The sequence below is a fragment of the Neltuma alba genome, unplaced genomic scaffold (assembly GCF_004799145.2).
Source record: "Neltuma alba isolate B1F8T4 unplaced genomic scaffold, ASM479914v2 tig00012564_pilon, whole genome shotgun sequence".
NCBI classification, from domain to species: domain Eukaryota; kingdom Viridiplantae; phylum Streptophyta; class Magnoliopsida; order Fabales; family Fabaceae; genus Neltuma; species Neltuma alba.
This window is the reverse complement of record NW_021637019.1, coordinates 35,843-63,064: the sequence shown is the minus strand read 5'-3', so window position 1 is coordinate 63,064 and position 27,222 is coordinate 35,843. Positions and strand designations below refer to the sequence as shown.

Genomic DNA, 27,222 nt, shown 5'->3' with positions numbered 1-27,222 from the left:
AAAAGCTATCTCAACATTTTAATTGTATCTTTAGTAATTTAAACAACATAAATATCATTCAAAAAAAAATGGAATGAGTAGGTTGAAATTTAGGAAACGACTGCTTCATTGTTGTGCGCTGACGCCGGCCTGCAATTAAACTCTGTGAAGGCGTTCATCTGTAACATCTGGAAGGGCTCAACACACGTGCCTCTATTGTAGAATTCAGAAGCCAGGACGTACTTGTTGTCTTCCTGAATCCTGCCATGCCATTTATTTTCACAAACTTCTAAACAAAAAGAACTTTATAGATAATGGTAATCTAAATTTGTATGGAGTTGATGGCTTCTCTTTCATACCCCATGATTTAAACAACCAAATCAAAAGAAGGAAAGGGACTTGATCTTTGAAAAAGAGATCTCAGCTCAGGCCCAAGCTACTTTGCTCAGCGTCTGAATTACCAGCCAGCTAGCATTCCATATTCTCCTCTGTTACTTTAACTAGGCCTTTAACGATAAAAGCTCATCCAGCACCAAATTTAATGGCATAATCATCCGTATAAACTAAACCTACAATGGCTGATTTCATTATTCATAGGTGACTTTTGAAACCAGCTTTAAGCCTCATATTGTTCACTTCATTCACCGGAGATCATTCGGTACATTGAAATCTCTATCTAATTTTTTAAACTCATTACACTGTTCGTTTGCCCATCTTCTTCTGGATGCATCAGCATATATTATTCATGGATTGTCCGTGAAGACAATTCATGTACTGGGAACAATAAAAGTGGTCCTATATGCTTCTTCTTACAAGTCAACATCATCTTTGGTCTATTTCTTGCGCAGAGGACATCGTTTCCACAGTTACCTATGTCGTTGGACTCCCCTAGAAAATTAAAGTTGTCTTTCAAGTAATAGATGCCTCGCATTTCAGTGATGCCACCAACACCAAACATCTCTCTTGAAAGCAAAAGCCTCCCTTTATCGGTGTCTGATACATGTCTCTGTCTTGGACCATAACAACCGGATCATGTTGCCTCTCTCTTACTATTCAATTATCAATGCCACCATAGCCTATAAATTATAATTATTTGCCGCCTGGGCTGTTATTTGACCCAATGTTAGACAGTTTTGTTCTCCAAGTTGGCTATGGTCAAATTAAAGAGTTAAAGTTGGTGGTATTGATTCAAAGATTTAACTTCTTTTTCTTTTGGCAAAGAGATGATATCCCATGATTATTATTTTGTCATCTTGTGTGTTTTTAAAACATTTCAGGATAAATCATGAAAAGGATATAGATTTGGGGGGTATGACTTTTTAAAAAGTCGAGCTTTCAACTATTTCATTATGCTTAGATGTCCCCCCAAAAAATATCTAATTATGCTTCAAAATACTTGCATGGTTATTATGCACCTTTAACTAGGATGCTCATGTATATGATTTTGAGAAGTCAAGTTCATGTTTGAACAAACTGATCGATGACAAACAAAATGATTGTTGGGGAACATGGCATGTTGAGGCCCAAAGATACAGGATTTTATGGATGAAATACGATGTCGTTTTCATGCAAAATTAGAGTGGGTGTTTTGTCCGCATCTAAGACGGGCCTAAACAGTGATAATTTATTACTAGATTTTATATTTTATATCGACGGTGACGCTTCAGTGTCAATTTTATTGCAACAATCATTTAGAACATCGTGCGGTTTACCAAAAAAAAAAAAACTCTATTGAACAACTTACAGAAGTGACTTTTAAGGCTTAAACATGATATTTTAATTCTTACTTCACGCTCACAATTTGTCAGTTCTATCAGAATAAATGGAATTAACCATGCTAAAAACTTTTTCAGCACTGCTTCCCTGGGGAATTGTTTTTGACGCTGATAATATTGGCATTTAATTATTGATATCCTAAAATGGCACAAGTTTTTATGGACGCATTATGCATATGTCCCTCTTCTATGTTCATGATTAATTGTGAGCTGGAAAGATGTCATTAAATCCTCCCAAAAAAAAAAATCAATTCAACTACTCTCATTCGCTGTGAACATTGATGTAACTAATGACAGATGATTGAGTTGACTCAGCCGGTCTCCGAAAAACATTGGCATCATTCTCCATGGCTTAATCATGAAAAGAACTGCGTATAATATAAACATAATGACTCAATCAACCAGATATTCCATGCAATCTTCTCACACAATAAATCTCTTTTGTCATTGTGTTTGCAGTGAAAAAAGAAAAAGAAAAAAGAGAATGATAAGTTATATTCCGGTATTATATATCGCAGTCATCATCTGGGTTTGAGACTCCCATAACATCCTCCAGTTTTTTCATACCACTCCCTCATTTGTCGTCTTCAATGGCTCACAATCTCGGTCCATTCTCTTGGCTTGTCATCCTCCACTAGTGCCAGTACCAGTAATGGCTGAAGGGTCAATTAATACACATTGCAGTAAATGCCTCCTCAGTGTCCCTAGTACAGCCTTTTAATCTCAACTACCTTCCTTCCCGTCGAGTACATCTCTTCATATAGCGCATTCATTATCATCCCGAAATTAAACTGCATTTCTTTCTTGTTGACTCTTACGTGACCGTTTTGGTGGGTCGTTGTTTCTTGTTGTCTGATTAACATTCAAGTTCTTTAATTTGCGTCGTGGACTTCACGGAATTCTTCACATTCCCTTTTCTTCCTCATGGTTTGGATTAGCTTGTTGGAGCATGCATAAAAATTCAGCAGCTTAGAGGAATCTCCGTTGCCTTCTCCAATAAGTGGGTGCGGAGCAGGCGATGAATTGCTGAAGTTGCTGCTCATGAATCTTCTTCCTGAGTAGGATTTTTTCAGAGTAATTTACTTTTGCAATGGGAATATTTCAAGCGTAGTTTCTTTTAATCATTTTCTATCAGGCTTCTTTTGTTTCTTTGACCATTAATAGCCCAAAACTTCTGTTAATATCGATGTTCGCCTTCAAAAAACAGTGTGCCTAATGCTCCAAACTGGTTCAATGAGACATTTTCACCTTCTTCTAGTTCTTTCCTGGTTTTTGTCTATCCAAAGTAGCTATGAACTTCAGGCTGCTCAAACTCAAGTCCTGTTACAGTTAAGGAAGTATCTGGAGAACCCTAAGTCGTTGGAAGTTTGGGAAAATTATTATGGAGACTTCTGTAACATATCTCCATCTGCACGTATGAGCATTAAATGTGAGGACAATTCTGTAAGAGAGCTTAAAATCATGGGAGACAAACCTGTGAAGGTCAAAGAGTTCAATGGGTTCGCAATTCCTAATCAAACATTGTCTGAGAGCTTCTCCATTGATTCTTTTGTCACCACATTGGCCAGGTTAACCAGCTTGAGGTTTCTTAGCTTGGTGTCACTGGGGCTTTGGGGGCCGCTTCCTGATAAGATTCATCGATTATCTTCACTTGAAGTTCTGGACTTGAGCTCAAATTTCTTATACGGTACAATCCCACCAAAAATATCTACAATGGTAAAGCTTCATACACTAACCATCAATGCCAATTATTTCAATAGCACTATGCCGAATTGGTTTGATTCATTGTCTAATCTACAAGCTCTGAGTTTGAATAGCAACCGCTTGAAGGGTTCATTCCCCACTTCACTATGCAAAATTAAAATGCTTACTGACATTTCCCTGTCTCACAATGACTTGTCTGGTAAATTGCCCGATCTGAGTACTCTCACTGGCTTACATGTGCTGAATTTAGGAGATAATCATTTAGACTCTGAACTACCATTGATGCCCAAATCAGTTGTCACGGTTCTCCTTGGTAAAAATTCATTTTCTGGCAAGATCCCCGAGCAGTTCGGTGAGCTGGTTCAGCTTCAACATCTAGACCTTTCATCAAATCATCTCAGTGGGATTCCCCCGTCCCCATTGTTCTCTTTGCCCAATATCAGATTCATGAATTTGGCAAGCAACACGCTGGGCGGGTCCCTTCCAAACAAACTAACTTGTGGAAGCAAACTTGGGTATGTGGATATTTCTAGTAACAAGCTAATTGGGGGACTTCCTTCTTGTTTGGCAAGCACGTCAGATAGAAGAGTCGTGAAATATGGTGGGAACTGCTTAGCTGTTGATTCTCAAGAATCTCAACACCAGACGCGAGGGTCTTACTGTAAACAGCCCACCGTGAAGAAGTTCCAGGCACTGAAAATAGTTGTAGCTGTGGCCACTGTTACTGGACTAGTGCTCATTCTTGTACTTTTTGTGTTTGGTGTTCTCTTTTGCCGCAAGAGATGCCATTTGAGACAAACATCTGGGCATCATGCTTTGCCAAAAAGAGTAAGAGATAATTCTGCAGCAGGGGTTTCCTCTGAACTCCTTGCAAGTGCCAGTAAGTATGCAGGTTAAGGAATATTAGCGTATTGTTTTGATTCAGAATCAAGTTATTAATGATGAAAAACAGCAGATGTACAATAGTTATGTCTTGATTTCTATATCTTTCAGGATTCATTTCTCAGGCAGTGAAGCGTGGGGCCCAGGCTAATCCAGTCTGTCGAGTGTTTTCGATTGAAGAGCTGAAGGAAGCCACGAAAGATTTTCACGTGTCAACTTATATGGGTGAAGGCTCGATAGGGAAGGTACCATTCTCATTCAGCCACTCAATACATGCTTTAAAAACTAAATATTTTCTGGTTTTTCGGCTTTTTGTTATACTTCAGAATGAACGAACAAGGTGAAATGCTGATAAGAATTAAGAAGCACCTTCGTGTATAAAGGACGTTGGTTTTCTCTATTCCTGAAATCTTCGCTGTGGCCTCTTTTAATCAAGTTTCCTGCCATATTTCAGTTGTACAAAGGTAAACTGGAGAATGGACCCTATGTAGCAATACGATCTTTGGCTATCTCAAAGAAATGTTCAACTCAAAATCTTAAAGGTCGGCTGGATTTACTCTCAAAGCTTCACCATCCTAATTTGGTTAGCCTCTTGGGTCATTGTATAGATGGTGGTGGACAAGATCATTCCAGTACCGTCAAACTTTATCTTGTATATGAGTATATACCAAATGGCAATTATCGTGCCCATCTGTCAGGTTAGTATAACATGTTAGTCCGTCAATGAATGAGTGCATAAATTTCGTCAAATGTTGCCTTCCTTCTCTCTTTCAATTTTATGGATTGTCTCTCGCATGCATAACATAGAGTAAACCTTAACCAGCGCGAAACTTGGTATAAAGTTTACCATGAGCCATGCCACAGCCATTAGCTGCGCATACCATATCTTTCTGCCTTGAGGGTATCACCTAATAATCTTTCTGTATCATGACATTCAGAATTTTCTCCAGAGAAGGCACTCAAGTGGTCTGATAGATTGGCAATTTTAACTGGGGTTGCCAAGGCAGTGCATTTCTTACACACTGGAGTTATACCTGGCTGTTTTAGAAACCAATTAAAGACAAACAATATCTTGCTCGATGAACATCACATTCCCAAACTAAGTGATTATGGAATGTCTCTCATCAGAGAAGAGATTGAAAAACTCGAGGTACATTTGCAAATCTTTAATGCAGCTGTTTATACTTAATTTGAAATGCTTGATCCTTGAGTGACTCTGCTGCTTTCTTTTTGTCTTCTTTATGCAGGCCAACGGAGAGAGCCCAATATCATGGTATGAATGCCAATTGGAGTTTATTTTATTTATAGCAGAACGCCTAGCCCGCAGAATTTTTAGCTTGTGTTGGGTTGGGATGCTAGTTTCAATTCTGCACTGCATTCTATTGCCATAACTGCCATTATTACCATCAACTCTGCTCTTTTCAGTTCTAGTATAATGATAATTTTAAATTATCACTGTCAGACTCATTGTCACTACATTACCTCAGCATTACCAACACAATGATCCTGTATTGATTCATCTTCCTTTCTCATAAGTAATTTTGGCGCCTCTGGGTAAATTTGTGTTGATAAATAGCATACTAATGGTTCAATTAAAATTTTGTTGCTTTTCAGCCAAAAGACATCGATGGAGGATGATGTATATAATTTTGGATTCATATTGTTTGAATCGCTTGTTGGAACCATAGCAAGTGAAAAAGGAGAAGAATATTTCCTGACTGAAAAGGTAAAGAGAAGCTTTTGTTTACTGAGTGTATGAATATGTTCTGTTTCTATGCCAGTTTTATCTTCACCATCAGAATACGTTCCAAACTTCTTTTGACATAATGTGAAAACAAATTTCACCACCTGCAGCACGATGCACCTTGGTTAAATCTTATTGGTTTATTTATGTCAGATATCTGCTATGGCAAAGAGCCTAATCTGTTGCCTCCTTGTGGCCTAAGTAATCTAAATTCCTTAGAAGTCCCAAGATATTGATTTCTAGGATCACCTATTGATCAAAAGTTTTTGGGGACTTTGATTCTCTTTAATGCGTATAAAGATTGCTGATCTTCCACGAGCTGTTGATGAAGTTGAGTTCTGGTGTTGTGCACCACAGGCATCCTTTGGGAGTCAAGATGGTCGAAGAAAGATAGTGGATCCGATAGTGTTGACCACCTGCTCTCAAGAATCATTATCAATTGCAGTATCTATAACAACCAAATGCATATCCCCAGAACCATCATGTCGTCCCTCCTTTGAAGATGTCCTTTGGAACTTACAATACGCAGCTCAAGTCCAGGCCACCGCAGATGCAGATCAGAAATCAGATTCTACCTGATATAGCATTCATGTTGACGATGTCTTCTCCCATATAAGGAAAATGTCAGATCTTAATCTTCAATCTTTCATGCAACCATTAATGTAAAGTTGATATTACGTTTCATTTGTTGGAGCGTCCCTGACATGATGACAGAGTTAGTTAGAACTCATATCCCTTCTAGATACAGCAAAAATTTAGGCTAATGATGAAGCACATCTTGAACTTGACCAACAACTGCTAGAGTCAAGTCTGCTATAAATGAAATTGGATGGAAACTGGAAACTGGACACTGTGGAGGTTGAGAGAAGGAGTTTCAGAGACTAAGAGCGTTTCAAGTGGATGTACAGGTTTAGTCTTTGAGATATCGTGTCAAATTGTAAATTCTTCCATCAGTTTTAAATTCTTCTGATTGCCTTTCTTCAAACTTTTGTTTGATTTCCCTAGTTTTAGAATAACGTTTAACAACACAACCATGTTCAAATAACATGATGTGATATTCTCCATATATTCATGTCATCGGAATCCTATTTCTATATTGATTGATATTAATCTTCAAGCCTTTTTTCTCCTATTGGTTTGATTATGCAGAAGTCAATTATCAGTTTGTCACTTGCAGAAAAGCAGGGCAAAAGGTAGAACTGATAATTAATAATAGGACTAAGGTGATAACAGATGGACTGAGAGTCAAAATGCACAAGTAATTGAATTTTCAGCAAGAAAGAATTTAGGAAATATGAAGCGTGAAAGAAAAGGAAACGACGTTAATATGTTAACTACATTGTGTCATGATGTGGGAGTGAATATCTCAGACCACCTTCCATGTGTGTAAAACCTCCTAACATTGCGTCACCCACAAGACTACCATAACTTTGTTCACCATTTCAGCTAAGCATAACTTTTATGATAAGGCTGCTCACCTAAGCCTGCGGCTTGATTACAGGTGGCCTTATGATACACTACAAACGAGGTCTTCTAATTAGAACCGGAGATAGGAGTCTACTTAATTACAGAAAATGATGGTTAAATATTTTTAAAAATAGAATTTTTACAGAAACAAGTCATTGGTGATGGCCCTTAAAATTATTACTTGTATTTTCTAACATCATAATCTGAATGTCATAAAAGTTCTTTTTATTTAGAAATTATGAAAAATATTTGAAACGTCCTTGTGAATGTGATTAATTTCATTTTTTTTATTCGTATCATCTTGCTAGAGTGACTTTTGAGAAACCAAATAAAAAACTCAAATAAAATTGTTATCTCAACAAGTTAAAATTATTGGTCAATAATTACATGAATTTCCATTAGATCAACAACTGAATGTAAAAGCTATTTTTTACTGAAAGGTATCATTCAGAAATTGAATAGAAAATAAAATTTGAAGGATTAACTTAATAAAATACTCCGTAACAATATAAAATTTTTTTTTTCTTAAAGCATAGGTATCCTCCTATTAGAAGCAATCCTATTTAAAGTAGTTTCGGGTACTAAATATAGGTACCTCTCTTAATAGGGATTCGAATCTTGATTTACCACGTTGTGGAGAATATAAAAAAAAATTTAAATCACTAACTAATTCTAAAAATATACACACGCTTTCCGACCCAAACAAACAGACTGGGCTTATCGATTTGGACCAAGATGGGGGCGTGCGCCCAGGGTAGATTAGTAAACAGATATTAGTGGGCACCACAATCAGAATCCATTTTCCTGGACCGCCACTGTTTGGGCACGCTTCTTCCCCACGATCATAATGTCGGCGCGCAGGAGTCCCCCCCTTCGGGCCCCGCCTGCTTTGCGTATTCATCACGCGCCTCTCCGCTTTTTCTGCTCTCTTGTTGGTACGCTACCCGACGCCACCATTTTTTTGTTTGGCCTCAACAAAACCAACTGAGCTGTTCGCTCATTAACTAACCACTAGTGTCCCTGTCCAATCCACAATAACAACCAGGGCCACTCTCCGTAAACTCGCGTGACAATCACTTCCCACTCCTTATTTATTTTTACTTAACTATTATTCTAAAATAATTTAATCCAAACTTTAGATTAATGCAGGGATGTACCCGCTTTTCTGCTTGGCCATCACCATCATGATCCCTAATGCAACGTTATATGGTCCTAATACGCTTTTCACTTGCCGCTAGACGACCTCGTTTCGGCTTCCACAGCTCTCCCTTTTTGGTCATCATAATAATGATTATAATATAATATTCTTGGCCACTTTATTAAGCTAACTTTGTTTTATACTTCCACCATGAAAATTCTATTCTCTGCCGTCAGCTCTGCTTTCCACTATTTTCCTCTTCTTTTATTTTCTTTTCTGTATTGTCCGGACGTTCTCGGTTCTCTTATGAAGCAACGAAGTTTCACTCTCACTGTGAGATTTGTGCGAGTCTCGGAAAATGGAGATCCATTCTGATGGCAGAGCAATGAACCCTTCCAGTCCCCGTTAAGCTCTCGCAGCTCTCTCTAGTCTAATTCGGTGTCTATATTCCACAGTAACACTGCCAGCACCTGCCGTAAGGTCTGCATTGATCTGTTTGTTTATAGTTTGTTTTATCGCATTCTTTTTTAGTCCTCTTGAGATGAATATAGTTGTGTGTTTACTAGATAACTTGTAACTATGTTCCATGGTCCGCATTTTCAAGCTTCTGCACATTTTGTGCTTCAAACCGTGACCTTCTGCACCAATTCTGTGAAACAATGGGCCGATCTGATGCTTCTGTCCTAGATTTTGAAGTTTGACCACAAGTTCTCCATTTGTTTTTTATTCCTTTTTCTTAGTTTTTACTTTTTATCTGCATTTCATTACTTGTCTCTGTGTAATCTGTTTCTAGATTTCCAGCTCTGTTTGCTGGTTTGTCTTTATCGGCATCTCTACTACAACCAGTCATTGAGAAATTACAAGCTTCTTTGTTCTATTATACATAAAGCTCGAAAATGCTTCCTGATGTCCTGCATTTCAACTGTTCTTCCTCACAGGGCTTGAAACTCTAAATATTCTCTGACGTTTAAGTAACCAAGTTTATCTGGGAGGGACTCATTACTTCTGCGGCCATGGTTTCTGGCATGAAAGCAAAGAGCAGGAGAAGTGCTAGTGTTAAAATTAATTACCTCATTCACATCGAGAAGATTAAGCCTTGGCCTCCGTCACAAGCTCTAAGATCCGTTCGTTCTGTACTGATACAATGGGAGAATGGTGAACGCTATTCAGGTTCTACCAGTCATGTTGTCCCCTCGCTGGGTTCTGATACAGACGAAGGAAAAATCGATTTTAACGAGTCGTTTAGACTTCCTGTAACTCTGTTGAGAGACATGTCCATCAGATGTGGTCATGCTGATGTATTCCAAAAGAATAGGTTGGAGTTCAACTTGTATGAGCCCCGAAGAGATAAGACTCTTAAGGGTCAGTCGCTGGGAACTGCCATCATAGACTTGGCAGATTATGGTATACTTAAGGAGACCTTGAGCATTAGTGCCCCGATAAACTGCAAGAGGAACTACAAAAATACAGATCAGCCACTTCTGTTCATAAAAATTCAGCCTGTTGAAAAGAGTCGCGCTAACTCCTTGTCAAGGGACAGTTTGTCAAAAGCGGCGTCAAAGGACGTTAATGGTGGTGACTCAAGATTGATGAACGAAGAATACGCTGAAGAAGCTGAGAGTGCCACTTTTTCTGATGATGATGATGTTTCTTCACATTCATCTGTGGCAGCTCTTGCTTCTGCCCTGGAGGCCAATAAGTGTATCCCGGCTGAACTTGTAGAGGTACTCATGTTCCCTTCCATTCTTTTATTGATAGCATCATGGATTTTTCTTTTACATTACCTAGATCAATTAGCATGGTTGCATAGGCCTTCACTCTCTCTAACTCAAAGGATATGTCCATTCAAACCCCCCGGGGGGGGGACTTGTTAATCCCTTTCCATGAACAAGCATTTTTCAGGATCATATTATGCGGCATAACATTTAAAAAAAAAAAAAATTGATTGGGACATGTTGCAATAGGACAAACTATTGAGAATATTGCATCCTTTGTGTTTGCTGGAAAAGGATTATAGAGCACCGTCAGAGGACTGTCACCTTAAACTGTCCTTCAGAATTAATGTTATCATAGGACTGTCACCTTATGCTGATTGAATCTTATTGAAGAATACTGTTCTGTTTAATATAGTTATTGTAATTTAATGGCAGAATGGATCAACTCAAAACACTGGTAGGGATGACAAGGAGCGTCTGGCAGGGCTTGAAAAATCAAACATGATGCCACAAGATACATACCAAAAGCTGGAGAGGAGTTCATCTAGCACATCGTCTTTGGATATATCATCTGATCTCGGGAGTCCGGTAAATGGTCATGCTTCTTCTAATTCCACTTATTGTAATTCAGTGACCACTCAAAAACATGCTGTTACCCCAAATGCTTATTCTTCTTATCCATCTTTGGCTCATGACAAATTAGAGGCAGATTTCAAGATCAAGACAAGAAATAGTGGTAGTAAACATTCAGATGAGGAGGTTCATGAAAAGTTTGTTAATCATAGAAATAAAGTTACAGATGTTCAAATGCACAGCAAGAATCCAGATGCTGTAAATTGTGATGTTTCTGAAGTCATTGATAAATTCAATAGGATACATGAGGAAGGTGACAAATATTGTGTGAAGGAGGAAGGAGATGGTAAATTTTACAATGGTTATGTTGAGGACAAACGTGGAACTGAGAATTCTAGTTTGGATAAGAAAAGCAACGCAGAAAATGAAAAATCAGCAGATCTAGTTGCCAAAGATCACGCCTTATTGAGTGGCAGCTCATATCCCTTAGGGGACAAATATTACAAGAAGTGAAAGATTAAAGCATGTAAAGTCAGTGAGGTCACCAGCAGAATCAGCTAGGAATACAGGATCCCTCGTTAGTTATCATAATTTGGATGTGAAGGAAATTGGCATTGTTGGAGATGCACAAAACAGTGGAGGAAACATGAGAGGTGGTAGCAAAAAAGATGCTAAAATTTATCCAAAGGAAGCGAGAATGACCATTCTAGACAGCAAAGTCGAGCATTTAGAAAACAAGATAGAGATACTTGAAGGAGAGTTAAGAGAAGTTGCAGCAATTGAGGCTTCTTTATATGCAGTAGTTGCAGAGCACGGAAGCTCCATGAGTAAGGTCCATGCTCCAGCTCGGCGTCTTTCTAGGCTGTATCTCCATGCTTGTAAAGAAAACCTTCGAGCAAGAAGGGCTGGGGCAGCTAAAAATGCTGTTTCTGGGTTAGTACTTGTTGCTAAGGCATGTGGAAATGATGTCCCAAGGTATACTGTCAAGCACACTCTTCTGAGTATGAATCTATCATCATCCTATCATTAATCAACCAAAATTTTGATGCTGTTCTTGAGTACAAAGAACCACAAGTTACATTGGCATGAAAAATCAAGATCTTCTTGAGCGAAAAAAGGTCATTTGATTAGTCTGAGGAAACAAGTAGCTTATAGTGCAATGAAAAATATCCTATGTTTTATGTTGAACTTCCATGCATTACTTGCTAAATAATTGTTAGAATGAGAATCAGCTTATCTAAACTAACAAATTTCTAGGCTAAATTGCATGGTTGATATCTGCAAGAAAGCGCCAACTCCAGTGTGTCAGATTAGTAGTTAAGAATTTGGTCAACTGACATTTTGCTGATTCTTGCTGCATAAAATTTATTGTGGTTTCTTGATATTGACAACTGATAACCTCTTTAATCTGACTACAGGTTGACATTTTGGTTGTCTAATATCATTGTGTTGAGGGCAATTATATGCCAAACTTCCAAAGACATGTCACAATCATTTTTTGCAGAATCTAGTGTGAAAAGGAAAAGTGAGGGAGAGAGGAATGGCAAGACAACACCCTCACTACGATGGAAGGGGTCTTCACCTGGTGAAAATGGAAGTGCGGCACCAGAACACACAGGTTTTGGTAACTGGGATGAACCCCATGTGTTCACGTCAGCACTGGAAAAGATAGAAGCCTGGATATTCTCTCGCATAGTGGAATCTATCTGGTGGCAGGTAATCTCTATTTTCTCATCTCTTAACAATTTCTTGAAGCAGCCATACAAGCTGGTGTATAAAAATGACAATCTATTTGCGCAAATCTAATGGGAGTCGTTCTGCGTCTATATTTAGACTCTGATTCCACATATGCAACCTGATGCAATAGCCACTAAAATGGATGTGGACTCTGCCTCAAGGAAAAGCTATAGGAGGACGTCTAGCTCATGTGATCAAGAGCAGGGGAACATTTCACTAGATATTTGGAAGAATGCTTTTAGGGAATCCTGGGACAGGCTGTGTCCCATTCGAGCTGGAGGGCATGAGTGTGGCTGTTTGCCTGTGCTGTCTAGATTGGTTAGTTTATCCATTCTAATTCCTCTTTTTCCTTTCCTTTTCTGTTCTAAAGGTACTTGAGTATTTTATTGTATCTACTCTTCTTTATTTTAGTTGTCATATCTCTGTGGGTTTGATCACGATGGGCAAGGGGAAAGGATTTGAAACGAGTGATTGTGTGAACAAAGAATTATGGTGGTCTTATGCATTGGTCAATGATTACTGCGATAAAATAAGAGCAGGAAAGTGCAAAAGGGATTCACATCTGAGTTTGCGAAGGTCATAGTTTCAATGTGATAGTCATTATATATCTTCTGGACTGCCTGGTTACATGTGATGCATGGATAACGTATATATTTATAACTCCGACCAAATTGTATTCAGTAGTATCTTCTAGGTCTCTGGTCGGTCCCTAAAACTGAAGTTGATCACATCTGATGGATTTAAGTACTCTAAGTTCCTGATAATCACGCAACAGAATCTATAATGGGGGTACCCTCCGTATCTGATTACCTGACGTCCAAGGTATCTTCATGCTGAAGATTATTAATGTGCTGAGTTATCCCAATTTTCGGTCTCTCATTCTGGAGGGAGGAGTAGGAAGAAAGTATAATTTGCAAAGATTGTCTAGCTAAAGGTTTCATATCTGCAAATATGGTTTTCTTAACCCTTTAAAATAAATTCAGTCATGCTTTCTCTTACTTTGGCTGATGAGGTCTCCTCTTTGCCTGTATGATGACATTAGAATGAATTGTTACTTATTCTAGATAATGGAGCAATGTGTGACAAGATTAGATGTGGCTATGTTCAATGCCATTCTTCGTGAATCTGCTGATGAAATCCCTACCGATCCTGTATCTGATCCCATTAGCGATCCCAAGGTTCTCCCCATCCCACCTGGGCAATTAAGTTTTGGAGCAGGGGCGCAGCTTAAAACTGCGGTAAACTACTCGAACTCCACATATATGTGAACTTCAATTTTTCAATCCAAACCTAAATTTACAAGTTCAGTTCATGCAACTCTTTTTGTTCGTGTCTCATCTTCAGTGTATATCTAAAAATAAGCCAGGAATGTGGCTTGCGAAATGATGATCTATGATAGTATGTACAGTGTTTTATATTTTGGTCTCAAGCGATAGCTCTGCTCATACGTGTTCTGCTTTTATCAGATTGGGAACTGGTCTAGATGGTTGACTGACTTGTTCGGTATGGATGACGATGACTCATTTGAAGATAAGGATGACCCTGAGGACAATGATCAGAGACAAAATACATCCCTGAAGTCCTTCCATCTTCTAAATGCATTAAGTGACCTTCTGATGCTTCCCAAGGATATGCTGTTAAGTTCTTCTGTCAGGAAAGAGGTCTGCCGATGAACTTGATCATTTCTTTACTTACCAGCTGTCTTGCTTAAAATTTGTGCGCCAGTTACGTCAAATGGATTTTGGTTTGTGCAGGTATGCCCAAAGTTTAGTGCACCACTTATCAAGAGGATTCTAAACATCTTTGTCGCAGATGAGTTTTGCCCTGATCCAATCCCCACTGTTGTTTTTGAAGCCCTGGACTCGGAGGTAAGATGCCAAGTTTGCTCGTAATCTCTTGGCAGTCGAGTTAATGTCATGATTTATTGTGTTGAGAGGCAAAATATTGTCCTTGTTGGAGCTAAAAAGGTTGGTAATCATTGGCCTGAGTGCTGAAGATTTTAGCTTTTGATCGCTAAAGCATTTGTTCTCAATTTGAAACAGGACGATGTCGAGTGTGGTAAGGATTGCGTTAGAACCTTCCCATGCAATGCCGCTCCAATTGAGTACTTACCTCCTCCGGCAACTTCCATCGTTACCATTATTGGGGAGGTTGGAAGTGAATGTCAATTAAGAAGAAGCAGATCATCTGTTCTGAGGAAGGCTTACACCAGTGATGACGAGCTTGATGAACTAAATTCCCCTCTATCTTCTATCCTAATTGATGCCTCTGCATCTTCAGTGGCTTCAACAAAACCAAGCTGGAAAACCAAAGAAATCCGCTACGGATCTTCTGTCAGATATGAACTACTCCGGGACGTTTGGATGAGCAGCGAGTAGTCCCGCACATTCATTAATCAGGTTTCTGTGGCTGAGCTCTGTAAAATAGTAATAATAAAGATGCATCACCCAGGTTTAGCTGAACATGAAATATCAAAAATCGGAATGATGAGAATAGTGTGCATATAAATAATATTCATTTGACATGCAACTTGCCATAGGGTGCATAAAGAGAAAAACAGAAGCATCCTAACTCAAAAACACCAATGAAACTTAGAGCAGAGTATGTGCACTTATACAGAATTTGAGATAAGTTGTATTGTTCGTAAATAACTTTAGATACTCGTGATATTTTATATTGAATGAAAATTCAAGTGAAAAAAAAAATATATATATCAATCAAAATTGAAAAACACAAAATCTGAAGGAGATTCAGATATAAATCATTCTATGGTATACGTTAAACCCTAATTTACTTGACGAAATCCATTGTGCCGCGGATAATAACCCGACAGAGCGGAGTGTTCTATGGTTTACGTTAGCCAACATGACCCGAAAAATATTTCAGCATCATTTTTCCTCGCGGGACCCCTTTTAAACATCATTCCACTCCAATGCATATCTCTATGCAGTAAACTCGCCTGTAATAAATTAGCAATTTAGTTATGAGAGAATGACAATTAAAAATCCTGTTAGGAAATTAATGTAAAATAAGGATATAATTTCAACAAAAATTTCCAAATTACAACTAAAACTTCTATACCTACAATTTAAAAATCTTCATTTTGTATTAATTTCCTCTATTGTCCTTCTCCATTTAATTATTGATATATTTTATTTTATTTTAATATCTCAAATATTTTTTCTTAATCTACTAGCAGGGCATGCTTATCCCCAAGCGGCAGCGTTTGGGGATGAGACCCCTCTTTTTTTTTTGAGAAAATATTTTTTTTGTTTTATTTTGTTAGGTTGCATTAGTTTTCTAAAATAGTTTTTAGCAGCACTCAATATTTTAAATTAATTAATTTTTAGCATATTCAGTATTTTAAAATATTTTTATAATTTTAATATTTAATACATCTAATATCTTAAAATATTCTTTCAATAACACTCATTATCCTAATTAATTGTATTATAAATTAATTATTTTTTATACATTCAGTATCCTAAAATATTTTTCCAATAACATCCAATATTCTAAATTAATTAATTTTTAAATTATCTAGTATCCTGAAACATTTTTACAATAACGCATAATATCCCTAGTTAATTAATTTTTACTGTATCCCATATCCTGAAATATTTTCTATAATACCCAGTTTTATAAATTAATTTTAGTACATTTAGCACCCTCAAATATTTTTTTTTAGTAACATTCACTAACTGAGAAAATACTTTAGATATACTTAAAATTAATTTTTGAGATACTACATGTTACTGAAAAAATATTTTAAAGTGTTAAATACAAGTTAACTCAAATAAATAAAAATAAAATAAAATTAATTTTAAAAAAAGGAGGAGGCACTTCATCGCCAAATGTTGCCATTTGGTTTTGGGAAATGAGCATTCCTTGCTCATGGAATCGATAAGCAAAGAATGTGGATTCCTCCTTATTTAGGTTCACCCTGTGACATTTCACTTAAATTCACATCTAGGGGCAATCATCACAAAATAAGTAACTATCAAAAGTAAATATTAATGAATAATGTAAGTCCCAATCACAAGTTAATTAGTTGTGCCCATTTCTGAGACATGGATAAATATATTGTAAATTTTCCGTATGATTAAACAGTTTTAAGGGACTGAATTGAGAGATCTCGTGCTTAGAATGTCCAATTGCGAAGAAATTTATCGTTTATAGCTAAATCATTAAATTACTCTTAAATTTACTATTTCACTAATAATGAGTATATTCTTAAAGAAGACACTGACCAAACCAACATGAGGTTCGTGTAGGAACGTGAAAGTACCGAAAAATTAAGAAAACATGGAAAAAGAAAACAATACACTCATTCGTAGAATTTAGTTGTCATACAATACAGGCCCGTATACTTGCATCCTATCTAAAGCTACAGGTAACACACCCAGCTTACATTCACAAAATATCAATGCAGGAGGAGGAAAAAAAACAACTAAATTTAACAATCGCCAAAATTTCTAGTGCACCCTGGCTCTCATATTCACAGGTATCAGAATGCCGATATGAATGATGCCGGAGAAGATGATTGATGGTACCTTAAGCAGTCAACTTCTGTGAAGAAGTGGGAGCGTCAATGTGCTGGAGACGTAATGCAGCCAGAAGTCCCTGCCAGGTTTCTCCAGGACCCCCTGCTACTTCAATATTAATAAGTTTCTTCTGCTCTCTGTAGTATTCTTCCAACAGCTTGCACTGTAATAAAATCACAGAAATAAAGTACCATAAGGATCTGGGAAAATGAAATGACTTCTACAGATAGAGAAGGAAAGATCATGAACCAACCTCTTCTGCGTGATCGTGGACATTTTCTCTCCAGGAACTTCCAGTGTAGGTATATTTCGAGGGATCCTGCCGCAACAGCTTACTGTCCAGTCTAAGATATTCCCGTGAAGGATTAAATGCTTGAGCTCTTAGAGTCTTCGTCTCAAAGTTTTGCTCCGAGCATTTGAAATTCACAACCAAATCAATATGAACAATGTGATCAAGAATTTCCTGTGAAATAATTTGTATTTTAACACAGATAAGCAACTACCATATAAAGGCTTGTTAAACTGAGTGCGGCTTGACTCCTCAGCGTATCAAGAATTGCCAGTAGAACAAATCATAGGCAGAGAAAAGAGACTATTTGCAAGACTGTAGAAACTGGACACTTACAGCTTGGATCCTTGTGCGAGGAATTCCATTCAGGATGAAGCCTGTTTCACCTCTCAAATATCCTTCTTCCAGCCTCTTTGACAACAGCCGAAAAATTATTTCCTCAGGGACAAGTTTTCCTTCATCCAAGGCATTCGCTATCTGCATTGGACGACACAAAATAGAGTATCTATTAAAAATGATAGATGTGAACTGTTACATTGGTTCAACTACTAAAATTCAGGTACAAATTGAGGGGATTCCAAATGGAGAGATCCAAATTTTGCTTTATCACATCTAAGACAACAGACTACAACCTGAATTTTGGGAGCGGGAAAGAAAGGTTTCAAGGAAAGAAGGAATAAAGAAAAAGAGAAAAAGAAAAGAAAAGAATTACGTAGAATACATATAAAGTAGGAACCACGAAAAGAAACACGAAACGGTCAAAAATTGAAGAATTCGACTGCAAGGACAACAGAAATCCGAGGAAAGATTATCAACTAATTGCTCTTCGACTTAAGGTTAAACTGAACTCCAATTTTTTTCAACTAAACAAACAAGGTTTAAGCCAAGCAGCACAAGAAAACCACGTTAACTGAATTCAAAAATCACCAGAGCGGGAGAAAAACCTGCTGGTAGAGAGAAGAACGAGGACTAAGTTCCTGGCTAAGGAGGGTGGCCATAGAAATGTGTGGAACTTCGAGAAGCTTCGAGAGCCTCTCAGCAAAAACATGCCTCTTGGAGCCTGGTTCCCCTATCATTACCCACTGCACTCCACGTTCCGATGCGGAACCTTCTGTATCGGCCATGGCACTTGGCTTGCACAATTCATACCGTTCTTCTTCTTCATAATCATCATAATCGTACTGAACTGCGGCAGCCGCCGATCCGAAAGCTCGATTAGAGAGTAATCTGGGCGGTCTGAACAACGGAGCGACCCACTCTCAGTCTGCCGATCGCAGCCATGGTAGCGGTGGACGGAGGTTGCAGTGGCGGCTGCTACTATTAGTAGGGCTCGAGAGTGAGAGGAGAGATTGTCAGTGAATATGAACCTGGGATTGTCTAATAGGGGCATATTCGACTTGGGCAAATACCACTATTTGTCGTGTTAATTACGGGCATGCCACTCCATTTTGATCGTTGATTTTATGGCGGGAGAGATGCCGGGAACGATTCCCACTTGGCGTGCGTCTATTGGAAGAATACAAGACGTACGATCTGTTATTTTGAAAGAGAATTTAATCAAGTGCGTGCAGGCTCACGGTTTTGGTATTCCTTTGAATGATTTTGAACCCGGACCGGACCGGCCGGACCGGCGACCGAACTCCTAAACGGCTCGTTTTTTTGTCGAAAACCGTTTTAAAGGTTGAGCCGGGAAGAACCGGCTTTAGAGCCGGAAACCGTCGTTAAGCCAGGAACCGGAACGGTTTTTGAAAAACCAAACGGGTCGCCAGATGAGGCTCTGAAGGTGAAGGAGAATGAGGAGGAGGACCAGGAAGAAAGGGGAGAAGGAAAAACCAGCCAGAAATTACCCAGTAATTTTTTTATAATAATAGAAATAATGAAAAATATTAGCAAAAAAATCAAACAGAACCTGAACCATTTAACTATCCATGGCTGTCGACTATGACTATGCTGGAGTTCGGAGTTCGAACAACTGGAGTTAGGACTTCGGATGAAGAAGGGAAAAAAAATGGCGAAGAGGTTATCGTTTGAAAGGACAGGAGTAAAGAAGCTGAACTGGAAGCACGTTTTACTGCCTCACCTTTTTCTTTTTTCAATGTAAATAAATTTGACTTCTCACCCATCAGGCTATTACTGCCACACACATTTACCGAGGCAATTTTTTTATTCTTTTAGTTGAGAATTTTCTTAGCCTTTTATAGAATACCTCCAGACGTTTTTTAAGTTGGGAATAGAAGAATTATAATGAGATTTAAAAAAAATAATTACAAAATAAATATAAGAAATTATTATTTTTTATTTTAAGATTTATCATTATAAGTTATGTTATTGAAATTTTTTAGTACTGATTTTTTTTTCTTTGAGAACTTATTATAATTCTCCCTACTTGTTTAAACATTTTCCCTCATTTTTTGTTTCTTTTTTTCGTCAGTTGGTTTCTTTATTTAATTTTTTTATTAATTAATATAAATTAAACATGCATTTTTACTACATTATTGTCATCTAAATTTATTTAAAGTTTATTTTTAAAATAATAACTTTAATTTTTGAATGCATATATTATTTTATAAGTATATAATATTATTTTTATTTAATTATTACATTACCGATCTGACCATCGGTTCAACTGGTCCAACTATATGAACCGTGACCCGTTAGTCTTTCCGGTTCAATGTCCGGTCCGGTTTTTAACACATTGCCTTTGATTGATTTATTTGAGTGGCTACAGTGGTTGCTGAAAGCGGAAACAGTCAAATACTAATCCAAGATGTTCGCTATGCGTCCAATCAACCCACTGATAACGCCAATTGTCCTCACTTTTTCCATTTTGAAATGGAATTATAATTCTGACTGTTCAATTCTTAATATAACAATTATTTAATTTTTATTTTAATTTTAAATATAAGACCTCATTATATTTTGTCTTTTATATTTATTTTTTTTAAAATAGTTCTTATAATAATAGTGGTTCTAACAAATATACTTGATTAGTAAAGATATTTTAGGAAAGACAATATCTATTTATTAAAAATAACTAACTTAACTAATTTTCTTAATTTATTCAAATCAGTGAACTAATTGTTATACTAAGAACCGGAGATAGTATATTGTAATACTACCTCAAGTTCTAATTATAAGAACAAGTTGACTAATTTGAGAAGATTAAAGAAATAAGTTAAGTTAGTTATTTGTAATAAATAGGTGGTGTTTTTCCTAAAATATCCTTACTAATCAAGTGTGTTGGCTAAAATTATAATTATTCGAAGGACTATCTTGAAAAAATTATATAAACATGAGAGACAAAATGGATTAAGGTCTTATATTTCGGATTAAAATAAAAGTCAAACGAGATCTTATATTAAAGATTGGAGGTAGTATTTTTTAATATTTTTTTTTGGAAAGAAAGATGATCATTTAGATAAGCAGGTCCTAAAATGATCTCGCGAAGTAGCTTCTAAAATCCTTTGAAACTATTCTTAAATTGAGTTTTTAAATACCTTAATGACGCTGTGATATATAGAATCAAGTCAGAATAATACATTATCAAAATTTAATTGCAAAATAGACAGTAAGAACTTACAAGAATTAGTCCATGTAAGGGGGATCATTTTGAAATTTGTTAATTTCGGTGACTTTATGTGTCTTTGTCTTTAGTTTTTAATTTCATTAAAATTAGTCGAAGTCGGATTCGAAATGTACCCGGCGGCTCAGCGATTGAATCTCATGCCCTGGGTCTTGCCGTAGCTAATACCAAACCGAGGACATGCTCAGCTTTAGAAGCTAAATCGGAGGAAGTTGTTGTGTTACCCAAATGACACGTGGTATGTTGAGATGTTTTTTGCACCCCAGGGCAGGCCACCCACTTGTTGATATTTGACTTTTTTTAAAAAGAATTTTACTTTTCTACTCCTAAATATAAAACCCTTATAATATAAAAGTCTAAGAAGAAGAGTATTTAATATATAAGCTTCATCAACTTTGGAATCCTAAGAAGCTCCGTTCTCGAAGAAGAAGGTGGCGTAACTTTTATCAAATTTTTATGGATTATTTGGAAATTAATTTTTGTGTGTGTGAAAATGCTTTAATAAGGACTTCAATTGTTTTAAACAATTGAGTGCTTATTTAGAATGGTAATAGAACATTAAGATTTTTCAAAAACAATTTTTTAATCATAATTTAAAAAATATAAAATAAATATATATAAGAGGATTTTTGTCACCACTTTTAAGAATATATATATTTTTTTTAATCAAAAAGCTCCAAACAAAGGTTGGCCACATATTCTTCTCTTCCCTACCGTTGGATGAATCTGGTGGCCCGTATTAAAGCACTGCCCGGGGCGGACTCACGGGAGGGGAGCTGAATCCCTGGGGCTTACCCGGAACATTTTCCACGCCAAAACTCCAACTACTGCGGAGACTCCCAAATTCAAAATCCGAGAAGAAACGGCACGTTTTAATTAATTTCAACAACACTAGACGGACAACGTCAAATGACTTCAGTCATATATTTAGTAGACGATACTCAATCTGTACAAGCTGGTCTGTCGTAAATTTACACGGACGAACCAGCCTTCTGATATGGACCTAGCTTCAATTTTTTTGTTGTTCCAGATTCTTCTCTCTGTCTCTATCTCTAACCTTCAGGCATAAGCATCTCTTTTCTTACAGGGATGCGACGAAATGAAGAGTCTTTCCGTAAATTTATCACGATGATATATAGACCCCCCAAAAGAATGCTCCCATTGGTCTACTTCGTCGGGTTCCAAGGGGAAAAAAAAAAAAAAGGAAGGAAAATATAGTTTTATTTCTTACGAGCCCCTCTGACTCTGAGGTTTGGGAGGTTAGCACATCAGTTTTCCAGAAATCATTAAATAATTCATCGTCGCCGCCTGGGTTCTCTTATTTGACTCTTACCATTCGTATGTTTTGTTTGAGAAATTCCAAGAGTGTTTGACGACTAATTCTATTCCTTTTTTTGATACATACGACTACTTCTATCCTTTATTAATTTGATACTCATTTACATATAAAATTAATGTGAATTAAAATATTAAATAGTGTAAAAATATAAAGTCAGCGGTGTTTTCTTCTGTTATCGTGGAACCTTACCCGGTCCAGCAAGGCTAATTGGTCAACCCACGCCACGCGACAACACTGTATTTTCTCTTTCCATTTCAAACCCCGCGCGCTTATATATACATCACGGCTGTCAGCTTCTTCTTCGTCTTCAGCAGCAATCATTATATTGGTTTCATTCTTCCTTCTTGTTCTTCCATCTCTCTATATATCTTTGTATACCATCATTATCTTCAGCTTCAGTCTTTGCTTAACAGATACATCTTATTTCCACGATGGACAAGAAGTCAAATCAATACGAACGTGTATTTAAGCACTTTGACGAGAACGGAGATGGGAAGCTATCGGCGTCGGAGCTTCGGCAGCGTGTGGAGGTGATCGGCAGAGAGCTGTCAGCAGAGGAGGCCGAGGCGTTGGTGGGTTATTTGGATGCCGACGGTGATGGGTTGGTGGGGTTGGACGATTTTGTTAGGTTTCTGGAGGAAGAGAAAGAGGAAGAGAGAGTCAAGGGCTTAAGAGAGGCTTTTAAAATGTATGAGATGGATGGTTCTGGTTGTATTACCCCCAAGAGTCTCAAGAGGATGCTTAGTAGGTTAGGACAATCTACGAGTTTGCAGAAGTGCCAACTTATGATCTCTAGCTTTGACCTCGACGGTGATGGTGTTCTCAGTTTTGAGGAATTTAGAGTCATGATGATGTAATGTTGAAAAATTAAATCCCATTGGTTTTAAGTTACATTAATTAAATGATTCCGATATCAGTATTTGATGAACATTAGCAGAAAACTGCAGTATTGTCTCTTATTTTGATTGGTTTGCTAATTACAAGTTTGAGGAAAACACCCAACGACAACCGCATTGTTAATATGAAAGACACTTGTTAATTGTGAATTTTACTGGCAGTCTGCTACAAAGTACAAATAACTCGCGATCTCTACATGGAGATTTTTTGGATCAATCAGAAAATCATATTTCCCCTCCGAAACTATCTTCGTTTGCTCTGTTTTACTTTAAAACCAAAGATCCACAATTAACAACCATGAATTACTTGTTCTGCTTCTTTAATACCTCTTTTCACTGATTGTTTAAAGGTGCCTTGACCAGAGGTTTGGTTGAGCTTTCAGAGAACAAGTGCTCCTCTTCTGGTAACTCCTCAACCAATTTTGAAAGCTTCCCAACAACTTCCCCTGCACTAGGCCTCAGAGAGGGGTCTTCCTCTACACAAGCTCTTGCAAGTTTTGCCACTGTGATAGCTGCATCGAATGAGTAATTCTCACCCAACGTACTGTCCATCCACTCCCTTAGTTCATCCACATTCTCTGACTTAAAAAGGGACTTGATTTTCTCTGTGAGCCAAATGCTTCCTTCTCCTTTCATATTGTGCTTGCTTATGGGTGTTTGACCTGATAGCATTTCCAGCAAAACCACCCCATAAGCAAAAATATCAATGCTTGGGGAAATCGTACCTTGGCGCACATATTCAGGGGCCAAATAGCCCAGGCTCCAAGAGGCGGGATTGGTAGAATACGAAAGTGGATCCTCAGTTTCATTCTCAACACACCCTGCCATCCCGAAATTCCCTACCTTGGCACCAAAGTCTTCGTCTAAAAATATGTTTCTGCTCTTCACATTTCTATGCACGTAGCTTGGGTTCATCACGTGGTGCATATACTGCAAACCCATGGCCACATCAAGGCAGATCCTTAGCCGCTGGCTCCATGAAAGGAAACAATAGCAGGAAGAAATGAACTGGTTCTTGATGGCCAGCCCACCGTGAAGCCAGTCTCTCAGAGATCCATTTTCTGCAAATTCAAAGACAAGATATGATTCGGGACCCTCAGTTGAGCACCTTCCGATCAGTTTAAGGATGTTGGGGTGGTGGTGAAGTGCTTCATTGAAGAGTCCAAAATCTATCTTTGTCAGTGTGTCTGAGTTTGTGCGCTTGATTGCCATGCTCTTCCCATTGAGACGACCATGAAACACAGGTCCCTCAATTTGATTAGTTGAGTTGAAGTCTTCAGTTGCTTTCCTCAACTCTTCAATAGTGTATGTCTCCAGGAGCATCTTACGTGGTGTGGTGTCGATAATTTTCCCTTTAACAATGTCAGGAGACCCCTCAAAAGAAACCTTCTTGTCGCAGGTTGTTCTTACACTGAGGTTGAGATGCTGAAGCTCCAAGTCCCCTCCTTTCCCAATCCCTTTCTTTTCCTTTTTGTTCTTTAATCTGATTACAAGGACGACTGCTCCAAAAGCAATGAATATTCCAACTATACCCCCAGCTAAACCAACCCAGAGTTCAGTGTTCCACATGTTTGACTTCTTGTGAGGAGTGAGGACTAAGATATGGTTTAGCTAGAGACACAAGAATAGGCTAACTGCCGAGTGGAATCACAATAGGGGAAATGGCGCAAGGCTTTCAGGTCTAAAGCTTCCTGATGACACATTACACACGCAATAGCTTCAGTAGAAGTAATAAGCTTCGAAGTATTGTATCAACTTCGCTTACCGGATAGCTGAACGAATATCTTGGGTTGGACTGGCTTCGTCAAAAAATAGGCAAAAACATCTGAATGGGATCACCAACCTGAGTTTAACATCAAGCTCCCACGGGGACAGAGGATGAACTGTGAGAGGGACTCTTTCTCTGCAAAGAACCAATTTGCTCCTGAAACCACTAACCGATTGATTCCCAAGTGGAACCTCAGGTTGAAGAGAGACCAGGAGTATGGGTTAATTAGTGAGTAAAACTGAAAATGTGTCGCAGTTCATAAGGCTTTTTCAGGTGAAAGCACAAATACGAATAAATAGAGGAAGAAGCCTTCGGGGCGAGCATATGATCCCCTTTACTCAGACCCAGTCCCCAGGCCACTCAGCTCCATCATGGAAATGGCCTATTGATAATAATGAAAGCCTTTTGTCAGTCTTGGAGAGTAAATATTTCGGATCTATACAAGGTTATAGGCAATAGAATTTTCCGAAGATGTTTCAAAGACAGGTTTCTTGGAGACAATAAAGTTTGTTTTGAATATTTTGACCGTGATTATAGCCACCACTCTTAAGTCTTAACTTATTTAGAGGCTCCTCGGACTTCTATACCAACCTTTGTATGCTCCCCCTTGAACATGCAAGGGACAGTCATTGTTTATCGCCGAGGATGAATATCTACATAGTATAACTAATAAAATATTGTAAAGTGATCGATCACATCAAAGTGCTGAATTTATTTAAAACAATTAGCAGTTATAGTCAGATGAGATTTATGAAGTGTCGACGCACAGAAGAAAAAGAGAGAAAAGAACAGGAATTATTGTCAAGAATATAACTCGTGACGAGTATATTTAACATGCACAAAGTCACAAATGTTATGATGCTTTAAAGAGGAGTAGGCCAAAGCCCCAAAAAAAAAAAAAAAGAGTAGCAGGCTAGACTAGCCAGGCACATTGACACGAAGAATATTGCAATAATAATAAACTTGCTAGATATTCTTAGTTGGAATCCCAGTTTTTGTCCCATGCCAAAAAAAAAATCCCATTTTTTTGTTCATTTTGGAGGAATAAGATTCTATATAAAAGAAGCCAAACGAAAATTTGGGAGTCTTGTCATTTTGCACTTTATTAGTAGTACAAGAAAGAGATGAAACTAAAGTTCATAATGTGGCCTTTCAAGCTAAGCATCTATTTTCTACCATCCATGATAAAGCAAAAGCATCCCACAGGAAAAGCACTGTGCCGGCACTAAGCAGAAACAGACTTTGCAAGCATCAAAAGATGAGAAGGCAATGTACAGAGAAGGTAGTAATCAGGGTGGACATGTAGAAACTACGGTGCAAAGGATGGAACCGGACTATTAAAGAATCCGAGGGGTTAGGTCAGCTGGCTGGGGCTGTCCTAGCTTAACCACAGGTCTCGAGTTCGAGCTGTGGGAATGCAGCACCCTGAGGGGCCAGAGGGCGCCGACCAAAAAGTTTCTTGCAAGCCCTCGATCCGAATTAGTCTGGGGACGTTGTCACGGCTGAAAGACGCCTATTTCCTTGGGATACCGGAGGAGAAATCCAAAAAAAGAATCCAAAAGGAAGGAAATATGGATGGCTGGGTCATGTATACAATTTCTTTCTGAATCGAAAATTTCAGTGGGTAAAAGCTTAAAAGGAGGGTCAGAACTCAGAAGTCGGAATCTGGATCAAAATCTCACCATGCTTTCTGAGTCAGAAATGGCATGGGGATTAGAAAATGGCTCAACTCATGCCTCATCATAAGAACCATTCTTGTAACTGGTGGGCTAATTTACTGGGGTTTAGTCAAAAGGTAATTTGGGGGCTCCAGTAGGCACATCGGGGAACAAGTGGCAGGCATAATCGAAGTACCTCGGCGTCAAACGGAGCAGAAATCCTCTGAAAATCGCAGCACAGAACTCAATATATAGCACGCAAAGCTTTATGACGCAACGTGTGAATAGTTATTGGAGCAGTCTTCGAAGTGGGAACTTCTAAATTCAGTTGACGTACGGCAAATGACTTCAACGTAAAAAGCAAGATTGAGTACAGAGCACGCATACATATATATACAAATATGTGTGTGTGTGTGTGTGTGTGTGTGTGA

At 38.0% G+C, this 27,222-nt stretch overlaps 4 protein-coding genes and 1 pseudogene across 5 annotated transcripts; 3 read left to right on the top strand and 2 right to left on the bottom strand.

Moving 5' to 3' along the window:
* Positions 1-2,283: 2,283 nt before the first annotated feature.
* Positions 2,284-6,768, top strand: LOC114728661 (probable inactive leucine-rich repeat receptor-like protein kinase At3g03770). The gene is made up of 7 exons (XM_028915586.1): positions 2,284-4,338; positions 4,452-4,585; positions 4,795-5,038; positions 5,279-5,490; positions 5,588-5,613; positions 5,955-6,066; positions 6,442-6,768. Exons 1-7 carry the CDS (start codon positions 2,970-2,972, stop codon positions 6,661-6,663), a joined length of 2,319 nt encoding a protein of 772 aa, XP_028771419.1. The 5' UTR covers positions 2,284-2,969; the 3' UTR covers positions 6,664-6,768.
* Positions 6,769-8,911: 2,143 nt separating this feature from the next.
* LOC114728655 (uncharacterized) lies at positions 8,912-15,130 on the top strand (annotated as a pseudogene).
* Positions 15,052-18,769, bottom strand: LOC114728652 (probable adenylate kinase 7, mitochondrial). 2 transcript variants are annotated; one of them, XM_028915578.1, is made up of 5 exons: positions 18,492-18,769; positions 17,884-18,024; positions 17,512-17,721; positions 17,268-17,421; positions 15,052-15,130 (listed from the first exon to the last, which is right to left on the bottom strand). In XM_028915578.1, the coding sequence occupies exons 1-4, from the start codon at positions 18,669-18,671 to the stop codon at positions 17,269-17,271; spliced, it is 684 nt and encodes a 227-aa protein (XP_028771411.1). In that variant the 5' UTR covers positions 18,672-18,769; the 3' UTR covers positions 15,052-15,130; position 17,268. The 2 variants fall into 2 exon arrangements, with proteins under 2 accessions (XP_028771411.1, XP_028771410.1); XM_028915577.1 differs by lacking the exon at positions 15,052-15,130 and adding an exon at positions 15,290-15,673.
* Positions 18,770-22,798: 4,029 nt separating this feature from the next.
* LOC114728654 (putative calcium-binding protein CML19) lies at positions 22,799-23,397 on the top strand. Its single transcript, XM_028915581.1, has one exon. It carries the CDS (start codon positions 22,901-22,903, stop codon positions 23,324-23,326), a length of 426 nt encoding a protein of 141 aa, XP_028771414.1. The 5' UTR covers positions 22,799-22,900; the 3' UTR covers positions 23,327-23,397.
* Positions 23,398-23,532: 135 nt separating this feature from the next.
* LOC114728656 (protein LYK2-like) lies at positions 23,533-25,763 on the bottom strand. Its single transcript, XM_028915582.1, has 2 exons — positions 25,725-25,763; positions 23,533-24,976 (listed from the first exon to the last, which is right to left on the bottom strand). Exons 1-2 carry the CDS (start codon positions 25,761-25,763, stop codon positions 23,699-23,701), a joined length of 1,317 nt encoding a protein of 438 aa, XP_028771415.1. The 3' UTR covers positions 23,533-23,698.
* Between the last annotated feature and the right edge of the window lie 1,459 nt (positions 25,764-27,222).